The following is a 12,978-nucleotide window of genomic DNA, read 5'->3' on the forward strand; positions in this document are numbered from 1 at the left end:
TTCAGACATGCATTCATTAAGGAGTGTTTACATTTTTAAAAACATGCCACAAGTGGCGTCCAAATCTGTTCTCAGACACATGGGTCCAAAACTGCTACTTGGTCTCCCACTGCAACTGTTGTACACACTGTGAGGATATACTGGATTAATTTTTTTTTTATTATTATTTTTTTGGTGTTATATTATCAGATAATGCCAATATATGTTTGTGGAGGTATAGTCTTTCCTTGATACACACTGAAGTTAGTCCTATTAGCATTAATGGAAGCCAGGCTAATATCCTGGAACACTGCGATGTCTTAATATGCTTTTTTTAATGAGAAAAACACATACAAAAATTAGCTGTTACCACATGGCCCCAAAAAGGCAGGAAAGTAACTCAACCATATTATAAAAGATTGAGTAGGCTGATATCACATCTGAGATCCAAGCTGTTTGTACTTAGCTATACTAGCTGAAAAAATAACCAGCTTTGTTGCTTTGTTTATTTCTTTTTACAGTCGTAAGTGAAAATCAAGTTAACTAATTACATTTTTTATAGGAGTTGTGAAAAGCATTAGCCAAGCATAGGGGTTTTGTCTAGTAGACAAATGCAGACAAATCATCGTCACTGCTGATTTCATCATTGCATAAGGTCTTAGAGAATGGAAATTTTGGCCAACAGTGAACTACTGCAGCACTTGTAAGAGCCTTAGTAATATATATATGAAAGTGGGATGCCAGCTAGTCATCGATGTAGCTGTGGTTAAGCAGGAATGGAACACCTCTTTCTTCTCACACAAAGACGGAAAAATGTGCCTAGAGTAGGGAGACATAGGTATGGCCTGCAAGTAACAAAATAGATCATCTAAAGCCGCTGTTGAGTCTTGTGGAGAACTGCTTCCCTGTTTTCCAAGGTAGATGGTGGACGAGGAAGTGCTGACCACATTTTCTTGGATCCATCCTCTTTATCCTGCCAAGCTGTTCTGAGGGTTTGTTAGCACTAAAATCCCTACTGGAGAGATGTTCATGAAGTTCCATGATGGTAAATGGACAGGGACTAGGTTTCAAATAGGTCTTTAGTAGAAATTTTGTGTAACTTCCCCAGACGGGCCATCCTTACAAGGACTGAAAGCTGAAATGAACGACATTATGAGCTACACTGTTATTTGCAGACCAGATGGACAAATGGATTGTTCTTCATGAGCACAGGTGGACTTCCTCCGTTGTTTGGTGACATAGATGCTGATACAACAGGTTAGCACCTAACACGGGGCATTACTTCAAGCCTGAACTTGAAGCCTACTTCAAGCACCACCAGTTAGCCGAGCCACAGCCAAAGTACATGACCAGTATCTTAAGGTGTCTGTACAAGATGGCTTTTTAGGAGATCTCGCTGTAGCTTTTTAGATACAATTCTAATAAAGAATTGAAGCCTTTATTTAAAGCCCACTTAATTTTCTGTGCTTGTGAGCCATGCTCTGAAAAGGGTAACGTAAAAAAATAAAACAATCTTTGTTTTCCTGCTACGTTCCAGACATTAGATGAGAATTGTCCCTCCAAAACTGCATGTTCTCTGCCATCATGACCAGGTGTAGGAGATTCAGGAGGTTATTCATTGCAAGAATAACCTAACAGGTCAGCCCTAAGCTTGTCTCTATTTTGCCTAGTGTGTTGCCATTCGCGCGATTTAATTCAGTTCTCCAGCAATTTTCCTTTAAACGACGATTCCCTTAATGTGAGAAAAGAAGGCGTGACGCCGGTAAAAAAAAAAAAAAAAAAAAAATAAAAAAATAACAAACAAACCAACACGGCTAAGCGGGCGACAGCGGAGAAGAAAGGAATACATCGACCACGCAGTCTCGATAAGTGCTGATTTCTGGTAGTTTTTCTCTTCCGTCGCAGTTTATTCTTAATTTGCGGCTTCTGTGAAAAGGACGGCATGGCCGGGGGGGCTCTTGGTGCCGCCGCCACCGGTGTCAGCCCCGGAGGAGCGTGGGGGAAATCGTTGCCTACGTTCGTTTCCCATTTTTTACTAGCAACAGCATCATTCTTCATTGTGGGTTCAGCCCCATTGCTTTCTCTGACAATTTTGCCTGGGAAAAAAAAAACAAACCAAAACAAAAAACCAGCATTTTATGCGGCCCCTTTATGTTGGTGCCGTTTTCATTCGTTTCATCCCGAGGCTTCGTTGCCTTCGTGCAATATGCAGTTTGGCTGTGTGCCGGGTTAAGCTCAGATCCTCGCCCAGGGCGGTACGGGAAGGACTTTCCCTGGTCTGGAGGGATGCTCTGGCTGTGTTGGCAAATGGTCCAGGGGGCGACCTTCTTGCTCTTCGCGGCAGGGGGAGCCGAGTTAAGGCTTCACGCTTTCACCACCTCCGCTTTACCTGATTACTTGAAAACGCCCTTCCTGCACAAATGCAGACACAAATAAGAGACTTTCCTGCTGGGTCATGTTCCTTCCCCACCGCCCATCGTTGCCTGATATCCTCTAGAAACAGCCGCCACAAACGAGGTAGAGAAAGGTCTCTCGCGGTGACATATACCAGGTATGAGTTTTGTCAAGAAAAGTGAAATATTCCGAGGCAATTTGTAATACAGTAGATGAATTTTAATTGCCCAGGGCAGAAACAAAAAGAAGGCTGTGTCTAACCATAGGCCGGGGGGCTGACTTTATTTGCCAATATCAATATTTGTGTGGAAAGCTTAAAATATGTTGTTTTTCCAAGAGCTGAAGCTTTAAAGGGAGAGGAGGAGGAGGAGGCCTGTGGATGAAATATTAGCAGCATATCGGTTAACCACTAAGTCCTTTTTTGTGTTCATCTAGCCGTTTCTGGCAAGAAGGGCAATGAGTATAAAGACTCAGGGATAGATGCTCCTTAATGCACGGTAGCGTTTCAAAAGATACAGGCAGCTCTCAGCAAAGGACAAAATAAGGCTGAGACTGTACAGAGCCAGATGCTGCAAGACCGGAATAAAATCGTTCTGTGGCTTTCAAGATCGCTGAATTACACATTTTTAATCGGATCTAGCACACATCTTATGGGAGGTGGGGGGGAAGGCAACGGTTCTTTCAAACGAACTAACCTTGAAAACCAGCAGTCCCTGTCAAAGCAGCTCAATGCATCCGTTTGTTAGAGCCTCCAACTTGGAACAGGGGTCTATTTTTTAGCCCCTGTCCCTTCTGTCTCACACCTTCCTTTAGATTCGTGCTTAGAAACCAGAATGTCGATCCATATTTCATGCCCTCGAAGAAATCAATTCATCTGAGATGACAAGGCAGCCCCCCACACACTCTCCAGGCCCCTCGATACATTCAGAGCCTCGGGGTCTCTCCGGTAATGTAGCCCCGTATATTTTCGGAATTGTCCCAAAATTAATCAAACTGCCAACAAGAAACACCGCGTAACTTGCAAAGGAAGGATTTGCTTTTGGTTTGCTCGTTTGCAGACGTGCGCTAATGTTCGGAGCTCTGCGGTCAGCGTTCACACGGTTCGCGATGGGAGAGCGAGAAGGGGGTTAAAAAAAAAAAGATAAAAAAGGCTTTACTTAGTTAGACTTCTACACATTAAAACTCTTGATCAGATTCTTTGGGGAGCTTCCCTTCCTGGGAAATAAATTCCTGGGGAGGCGGGGAGAAGCAAATATTCACCCGTAACATTCTGCATAACCTACTAGTGAGTTTTTTTCGCGTTTGGATTTTTCTCCTAAGGTGTCTGTTTCTTTGACATGAAGAATGGTGTTTGTATTTTGCCTTGCGTGTATCTCTATAATTTGTTGGGAAGGATGGCAGAGCGGACCGGAGCAGGATTTAGATTTCAAAGAGCAGATCCAGCTGCTGGAGCATCAGCCCGGCTCGGCCGATTCAGCCGGCAGGTTTGTCCCCACGTCGAGGCGACAAACGCCTCTCCAGGACCCGGCTGCAGGCAGAGAAAGGCTGTGCCAGTCTTTCCCATGATCCCGAGTGGAAAGACGAATCCTCTTTCTATTCGAAGTGCAGAGAAAAAAAAAAAAAATCCGAAAACCATCTTTAGGAGCAGGTCTCTTTTTCCTGATAGTGCCAAACTGCATGGGGTTTTGAGTCCCGCGGCCCAACTTCCAAATCCTTTATAAACTCGATAAAGGGCTCCAATAGCAGCCCGATAAAGCATAGATTAAATTCTTGTTGGATTTGTTTTTGTAGCACATATGTAAGTCGGATTCATTATAATTTGAACGAGATCAAGATAAGAGATTAATGCTTTTATAGAGCATCTCTGCTGAGATTTCCTATGGGGCTAAGATTAAATCCACACACGAAATATTATCTCATTCCATTTTGTGTTGAAAGAAACGTTAGACTATTTAAGAAGAGTTATTAAGTGTTGCAAGAAGTAAATGGTCGAGGTTCGTCCAGCTCTGATGGCAATCCCGCTTTCCTAACGGGCGGAAAGGGACTGAGGAACCTTCCTATTCACCAGTTTCTTGTCTTTCCCCTGAATATGCCTTCGAGGCACAGGAAATCTTCATTTTATCTGTGCAGGTGTCATACCTCCAAAACAGCTGAGGTACTCTAAAAGCGCCAAACTGCAGGAACCGTGAAATGATTGCTGTCATTACGTTTTGGCTGGTTTGTGGACAAAATCTGGGAGCTTCTGAACCTCAAGTGTGGCTGGGAAAGGCTCCAGGTTCGGGCCCAGCCTAATGAGAAACGACACATCACTTTCCCTGTGCGCATTTCGAGGACTTTGAGCGGAGCTCAACAGTCTCGTCCTTCTGCCCACGGAGAATTAACATTAAATTACCGAGAAGAGTAGTCGATTTGCTCCTATACTTCCATTTATCTCTGAAAATACAAATCCTAGGCTTTTGGTAAAATAAGTCCAAGCAATGTCAATTAAACGCTTTCCCTCCGAACGAAGAATCTGAAGGCTACCCACCTACATAAGAATCGATTTTTGTTTGTTTTCTTAGGTGAACCAAATCTGCCCTTTAAGAAGAAAGTTCGTTAAACAGGGCTTGGATCGGACCCTTTCTGCAGCCTGGCGGCGGAAATCCGAAGCATAATCATTACTTTTAAACATCAGAATAATAAGCCTTAATATACTTAAAAAAAAAAAAAAAAAAAGTCTATCAGACCCCAAACCTCAACTTCTCTTTAAGATGTGTCGCACATATTTTTGCCGGCAGTAAGAATACTTCACATTATTCTTCTCACAAACAGGATATCTGGAAAATTATAACTACACCAAGCTAGATTTTGAATCAGTAATTTGCAATTTGCCACATTCCGCTGGGAGGAAGATGTGGAGGGAGTTGCGGAGTCTCTTTATACACCTTCTCTTGCCTCCGCAGGTCGGGTCTCTCATTCCCGAGACCGGGCGACGGAGATCGGGGCGCTCCTCTCTCTGGGGGTCTCTGTAGTCCGACTTCAAACCGACCCAACGCAATAAAATCTCTGGGTCTGAACGTGAAACGAGCAACTAAGTAAAGCCTCAGCAAAGAAAACTGGAGGCTTGTGGAAATACTGTAGCATTTGAGCACCTGTTTTTCGAGAAAGCCGCTTCTCTTCGTATTTCATGGACCCTCCTTCCCCTCGCAGCTGTTGGGGTACTCGAGCCCATTAAAGAAATCGCATCGCCCCCCTTTTTCCCCTGCTGTCAGCCCCCAGTTGCCCCTCAGAGTGGAGGGTATTACCCCGCGGGAACATCCAGCTCTCACCTTCATAGTTTCCCCTTCCATTATTTCGTGGATAACTGGAGTGGGTGCATGTGAAAGGAAGCGAGTAATCCCCCCCAAATTCGTTTAGCCCACTCCCAGGTATGGCTGATTTCTTCCCATTCAGCCCCTAAATCAATTTCGTGTTGTAACCTTTCTAGAGGGAAGAGAAGTGTCAGTGTAAAATAGATTAAAAAATAAAAACGTCTTCTCTGTATCCTGACATCCATGGTTAAAAAGACGGTACTAGAAATGGGAAGGATGGTCGGGGGGATGTGGATTCTTGGGCATTTGGAAGGGATACCCTCGCCTGTATTGATGCCGTAGCATTCTCACTTTATTTAAACATACGCAAGTATTTCGGGAGTGCTGCAAAGGAGATGCCTCAGACATGCAGTAGCACTATTTCGACTGAAAACTGCCATCCAGAGCAGAAGCGGCAGCACCAGCTGAGGACCCAGTAACGACCTCCCTGTCCAGGGCGGGTTGTCTCGTACCGTGTGGGTCCAGCACAGGATTTCGTCCGTTTAATTTTCCGAAATCCACGCATTTTTCGGCAGCGAGACGCTTGCAATTTATACGAGATCCTCATTCCTACGCTCGGGTCTGTAACTTCTGGTCTCGGGCAGGGGAGGAATGCGAGGGCGGAGGGGGGAAGGCAGCCCGCCTTCCCCGCAGGGGAGCCCCGCGGGTGCGGAGGCGGGGAAGCCTCCCGCGGTGTGCGCTCCCGGCTTATCTCAGGGGACAGGCTTCCCCCAAGGAGCTCCTATGCACTGCAGGGGCGAGCTCCTTCACACCACCTCTGGCCACGAAACGTCTTTCCATCACACATAACACCCTTTCACAGAAGGTTTGGGAGATACTCCATCTCTGGAAACACAGCGGCACATCTGCAAGCAGCTCTTAATAACCAGGCTGCCTGGCGGAGGGGATCAGTCCCTGAAGAAAGATGCTTTTCAAAGCTGTCTCGCCTCAGCACAGGATTTTTTTTTTTTTTTTCCTTTGCCGCCTTCTCCCCCGGGATCTGTCCAGCCCCTTTTACATGGTTTTAGCCCGCTGAAGTCAGCTTTCTGTTTTCAAGCTTTTAAGGAGAACGAATGCCATACGTGGCGCCAATTCTCCCCTAGGTTACATCTCTCCTTCCCTTTGAAGTCAACTGTGTTGCACAGAGGTAAATGAGAGCAGAATTTGGCCTCTGGAGCTAACAATGATGTGGAAGCACTCTGATTTGTATTTCTGTATTTATTTATTTATTTTCCGGGGATTCAGATAAATTCCGGTTATAATCTGTGTCGCTGTGTATCTTTAATACTCATATACTGTAAGCGCATATATAAATCACGGCGCTTATCTCGTCAGGGAGCGCTTTGCAAAGACGGGGCGAGAAGCGAGTGGAGTCACCACTGGGATGCAGATGCTGCGGGACGGGTCTTTTTCTTCCCAGCGGAGTGGGGCGGGGAGGTGGGGTGAAGAGCACAGACGACTCGGCAGCCTGTCCCGAGCCTGGTCCCCAGCCGAGGCCCGCGGTTCCATGGCCCCGCGGGTCAGCCGCAGCCGCCGGGGTGGCCTGGTCCACCCGGGAGGGAAGGAGGGAGCGGAGCTGCGGCGCTGCCGGGGTGCGCGGCCCCCTGGGGCCCCCGGGCAGGGAGCCAGCACGGCCGCCGCGGAGGCGACACTTCGCCGCCAGCGGGACACGCGTGTCCCCGTGGACGGGCAACCCCCGCGCTTCCTACAACCTCTCTCGAAAAAGTCTCGAAAAAGTCCTGCTGCGGGCAGCTGCCTTTTTTTTTTTTTTTTTTTTTTTTTTACGGGCACATGAGATGCTCCTTGTCCTCGCCTCCTGTGGAGTTTAACAGCTGCCTTTAAAGATGGACATTTATTGGGACAAAAGTGGATTGCAGACTGCAACAACGTTGCATGTGTCTTTCATTTAAAAGACACCGAGAGCTCCTTTTTCTTTTTCTTTTTTTTTTTTCTTTTTTCTTTTTTTTTTTTTTTTTTTTTCCCGTCCCCCAAGGCATTTAGTGCTTTTAAGTCATAGTTACAAACAAACTGCCGAAACGCCAGCACACCGAGGTACTAGTGGCAGGGGACAAGGAAAAGATCTATTTCCCCGGGTCTGGATCGGGAGTTGCAGCAAAATGTGCGAGGAGGAAACACGCCACTTCTTCAAGAAAAACACAGGGACGGGAACGGCCTCTGGAGCGGCTCCCAGGGCCGAGTCCTGCCCCTCGCCCGAGAGAGGTAGCGGGCTCACCCCCGTCGCACCTTGCCGCGCACCGCGGGCACCGTTGTCCCTTCTCCCTCTTTCTCCTTCTCCCGGGAGCGTACGGGAACCGCTTCCACCTCGTCCTCCCTGCAGTCGGGCAAAGTAGCACCTACGTCCCCGAAAACAGCCCAACCAACACCCAAGCTCCCACCGCCACGTCTGCGTTCTCCCTCGGCGGGGCCGCGCATCCTGCGGGGATGACGGCGGGGGCCGGCCGGGCCGCCTCCCCGGGCTCCGCGCCTCCCGCAGCCGCGGGCCGGTGTCGGGAAGCAGGTAACCCTGGAAAACGGAGCAGGGATGCGGAGATGGCATCCCGGCTCTGCGGGGTGGCAGGGAAGGGCAGGTTGTGCGTGTGTCGAGTGATGCCTGCAGCTACTCGACTGTAGCTGAAACAAGCATTTTTCACTTAGCTACCCTTTTCTCATGGAAAATATGGAACTAGAAAGCAGCTGAAGAAGGAGGGGAGCTGCTCGCCGGGAAATACTCTGGACCTGAACTGGCCTTCTCTTCACCTTTGGCTGGGTTCACAAGAAAGGTCTCTAGGACGCTTAGCAGTCCCGGCTGGCCACTACCACACCTATACTTCAACCGCTCATTAAAGCTTCACTTCTCCCCCAACATGGGGGAAGGGCCCACGGAAGTGATTTCTAAAATAACCTGAATAGAACAGACAAGCTCGGGCTCACGATGCTGAAATTCTGATGTGAAGTGATTGCAGATTCGGTTTTACTTTACTCCGATGAGCACTTCTTTCACTGGGAAGCAGGAAACAGCTCTTTTCCATAATTTAGGCCTTTTCTAAATAGGTCCCTATCTCTCTCGACTGTGTTTTAAATCCTGTCTATATGCAGAAGGACCAAGGAATTCAGCACTTCAAAGCTCACACTTTGGGTGAAAACCACCCGCTTTTTCAATATCCATAGGAATGCATGCATATATGGCTCATTTCTTTTTCTTTTTATTACCTAAGACTCTGTTTTAATACTTTCATTTAGAAACTTTCTTTTAGTTGGTAGTGATAATATTTCGGGAGATTTAAAAAAAAAAAAGGACCGTTTTAACCACTTTGCACGCACACACACACAGAGGCAGACTGGAGGTCTGTTTGATAGCAGCCAAATTCTCTTTTAGACCAGTTTCTGGCGTAAGAGATTTTAGCTTTAAGTTCCTCTATTTTCCATTCCCTCTATACAAACAACTGCCTATAATATTTCTTTCTCTCTTTAACTGTAGGACCAAACTTCTGAGCTGTTTAATAAAGAAGGAACACCAGTTCTTAATTTTACAGCTTCAGAGAACAGGACTGCAGCTACTGTGGTATCAGTCAAACTGATTAAAGAAGATCCTTTACTTGAGGGTATGTGCCCCTGAAATTACCTTACTCTAAGCCTCTCGGTGAGCGGGGGGAGAGGGAGGGAAGCGAGGGATTACTCTCTTTCCAGGATCCCTGGAGAAATGTGAATAGGTTGCAGAGGGGAAATGTTCTTTTCATGTGTCCTCCCTCCCTCCCTGTCTCCCCTCACCCTCCTCGCACGCTTGTGTGTGTCTGTCTGTCTGAAACAGATCTGTCTGTTGAAAACGGGCCTGGAACTCCCTCCTGTGTTGGGATTAGGTCTTGGGGGACCTGGGGTGGAGTTAGGCTGCTTGCTTATTTTCATATTCATTAGAAATGGGAGGTTGCATAAGGAGCCCTGCTGAGCTTCAAGATATAAAAGCAACTTCGGGTTCCCCCTTTCAAGACAAGACAAATCAAAGGCTCAGAGGCAAAACAGCCCCCTGAGCTCTGAACGTCTTTCCCTCCCTCTTTCCTTCCCTCCCATCCACTCGCCCACTCTCCCTCCCTCCCCTGCTCACAGTCCAGCCTCTGTCTAGGGAAGAGGCTCTCAAGCAGCCTTAGATGATTATGGATTTTCTGAGCGAGAAGTTTGCCCTGAAGAGCCAGCCGAGCAAGAACAGTGACTTTTACATGGGAGCAGGAGGCACTTTGGAGCACGTTATGGAAACTTTGGACAATGAGTCCTTTTATAGCAAAACGTCAGGCAGCAAATGCGTGCAGGCCTTCAACCCTCTCCAAAGGGCTGAGCATCATGTGAGGCTGGAGAGGACATCACCCTGTCAGGACAACAACGGTGAGTTACCATCCCAGGGTTATTCCTGCTCCTGCACTTTGCCCTCCCTGGAGATGAACAGGGGAGGTCAGGGCTTCTCTTGCACAGGGAGACCAAAGGCAACTGCACACACAGCCTTTGGGTGCTGGCATGTGAGGGGCTGTCAGGTAGCAGTAAATAATAATAATAATACTAAGAATAATAGCAACAGCAACAATAATAGTAGCAGTAGTAGTAACGGGAAAAGATGATCGCCTACTTCGAATTGCACTTTTCCTTCTAGTGCTGCCCCGCCTGCCGGTCCCAAGCCGGTTCCCTCGGTTTGTCCCCGCTGCCACCACGGGAGCGCAGGCACAGCCCACCGGGCCCCGGGGACCGAGAGACCGGCAGAGGGGACATCGGCCGCTCAGAGGCGGCCGGGGAAGGGCCGCGGGGTCGCAGCGGCGGCGGCCGAAGGGGCCCGGCGGCTGCGGGAGGACTGTGCTGCCGCCCCCGCCCCGCCGCCTGCCGCCCGGTTCCGCTCCCCGCGGCGCTGAGACTCGGGGCCGGGGTGCGGCGTCCCCCGCTCTGGCTGCGGACAGCGGCGTTTCCAGACAGAAAACTTCTTGGAAAAAGCAGCTCCGGGTGTCGGCGGCCGCGGCACCGCGGGCACGGACGGATCTCGGCGGACGAGGAACCGCTACAGGGTGGGAACGGAAGGTCACTTGGTCACATTTGGGTCTTTCGAACAACGTTCTGAGAGGATAGTATTTTTTTTTTTTGTTGTGTTACTGAATCATGCATAATAGCGATTCTTCATACTGACTGAAAACGACTTAAATAACTCAAGCTACAGTGTCAAATATTTTTTAATTATTTTTCTAGCTAAGCGGCAAGGAGAATGTGGAATGTTTTATTTTGGAGACAATTAAAATTTTGCCCATTGTTCCAACATGATGTAAGTCACGTATTGAAAAAAAATAATAAAATTTTTTTTCCTAGCAGAATCGGAAATCGTGGTTAAGATCATCTGCAATAATTAGACCAACTATATCTTAGATTATTTGACTTCATGTAGGCATTGAAGTATTTTTTTGAGAACAACCTTTTTTTTTTTTTTTTGTATGAAAGAGTTTGACGAAATAATGGCATATTTCTTCAAGTGCAACTTAAAAATACCTACGGAAAACTGATTTATACATTGAAGTTTTTCTTAATTATCTCATTTAACGTGTGCCTTGGGGGCTTTGAGGCATTTTCTATCTATGTATAGTTTGATGGTAAGTATCTACAAATTGTATTTGGTTAGAATCAGCTTGGACTGAAAGAAATTACTGAGAAAGTGAGAAAATCCCACAGCAAGCCTCTTATCTTATGTTACATGCGATCTTTGTAGATTTCAATTTCCGTCGAGTTTTAAACTTTTTTTCGCGTGTTTCTAAGAGAAAGAAAAAGCGCCTTTTCGAATCCTGTACCTTATATTTTTTTTTTTTTAGTGATGTGAGATATGTAAATAGAGAAAAATAAGAAATGTTTTCATTTCTTATTAAGAAGCTACAGAAGAATATTTCTTATCTCTACCACTCAGATTTTACCTTAAGACAAATAGTTCCTGCAATCCTTATACAAAGTATATGAAAAGATCTCCTTTATTAAGTTAACATTTTGCAGAAACTCTCTGCATTTTGTAACCATAACAAACTTAATTGGAAACAATTCCACTTTAGAAATCCAAGAGAAGGTATATGGAATCTGTTGAGTTTGTAAAGTGAAGTTAATTTTCGGTTTCATTTGCCTCTTGATTTGTCAGTTTACTGCTATTTAGTTTACTTCACAGCTATTTTGCATTTTCATAGAAACTGAGTTTTTTACATCTGCTTCCAACTTTAAATGCATGTTTGTCAATAGCTTTATGCCACTTATACAAAAATCTGGTTTGGGCTAAGATTCCTTATCTGTGCAACTCTAGTTAAAGTTGATTTCATGGATTATTAACTGCTTTAGTGTGAGAGTAAAAATATTCAACTACTCCCATGCAGTCTCCTTATACTGAAATATTTTATATTATATTTTCAGAAACAATTATCTGTTAAAATTCAATGTGTTTTAGTACTTTTACTCTGTCTGTGGTTAATATCACCAATTTGTCTTCCACGATCTCACATAGGAATACACCGACACATAGAATCTGTTTCCTCGTGAAACTGTTTTATATGGACTCTTGAATCTAATACCCCGCAGCCTTTAACTACTTATTTCCCTCCCCTACCTTGTGTACAGTGAACTATGGGATTACTAAAGTGGAAGGACAGCCCCTTCACACAGAGCTGAACAGGCCCATGGACAATTGCAACAATCTCAGGATGTCTCCAGTCAAAGGGATGCAGGAGAAGGGGGAACTGGACGAACTTGGTGATAAGTGTGACAGTAATGTCTCCAGCAGCAAGAAGAGGAGACACAGAACAACTTTCACCAGTTTGCAGCTGGAGGAACTGGAGAAAGTGTTCCAGAAAACTCACTACCCTGATGTCTATGTAAGAGAACAGCTAGCTCTGAGAACAGAGCTCACTGAGGCCAGAGTCCAGGTAGGAACCAAACTTCAGCATTTCCATGACAAGCTGTGCATTGTAGGAACTGGTAAATGACACTCTTGGGGATTGTACAAACGTTTGTAAAGCTAAAGTAAATAGCTTGTTTTGCTTTATTTCTTTATGGATCTGAGCTGTTATGCTGCAGTACTAAAATGACTTGTTATTTTTTTTAATAGCTTGTGTTGCTGTTCTAGAACCTGGTTTAAAGGATGAGAAAACAACATCAATAGTAAAGCAATCTTGATCTCTGGTAGTCCTGTTTTACTGTCAGAATTCCAGGCAGTGAATACATAAAACGTTACATGTAAAAATCCCATTAAAAATATGTTACATGCAATTCAAACTGATGACAG

General features: G+C 45.9%; 1 protein-coding gene across 4 annotated transcripts in view; it reads left to right on the forward strand.

Annotated features, from left to right (window-relative positions):
* The first annotated feature begins 2,401 nt into the window (after positions 1 to 2,401).
* The window catches only part of ALX1 (ALX homeobox 1), a 32,094-nt gene continuing 21,517 nt past the window's right edge, over positions 2,402 to 12,978 (forward strand). For 2 of the 4 annotated variants that reach the window (XM_065041809.1, XM_065041800.1), the window contains exons 1-2: positions 9,683 to 10,076; positions 12,315 to 12,619. In XM_065041809.1, coding sequence (XP_064897881.1) covers positions 9,845 to 10,076; positions 12,315 to 12,619 — 537 coding nt within the window. In that variant the 5' untranslated portion in view covers positions 9,683 to 9,844. Of the gene's footprint in view, positions 2,531 to 6,527; positions 6,850 to 9,180; positions 9,305 to 9,682; positions 10,077 to 12,314; positions 12,620 to 12,978 lie in introns of those variants that run through there. The other 2 variants (XM_005499824.3, XM_065041789.1) reach the window with 2 other exon arrangements.

This window comes from Columba livia, chromosome 1, assembly GCF_036013475.1.
Source record: "Columba livia isolate bColLiv1 breed racing homer chromosome 1, bColLiv1.pat.W.v2, whole genome shotgun sequence".
NCBI classification, from domain to species: domain Eukaryota; kingdom Metazoa; phylum Chordata; class Aves; order Columbiformes; family Columbidae; genus Columba; species Columba livia.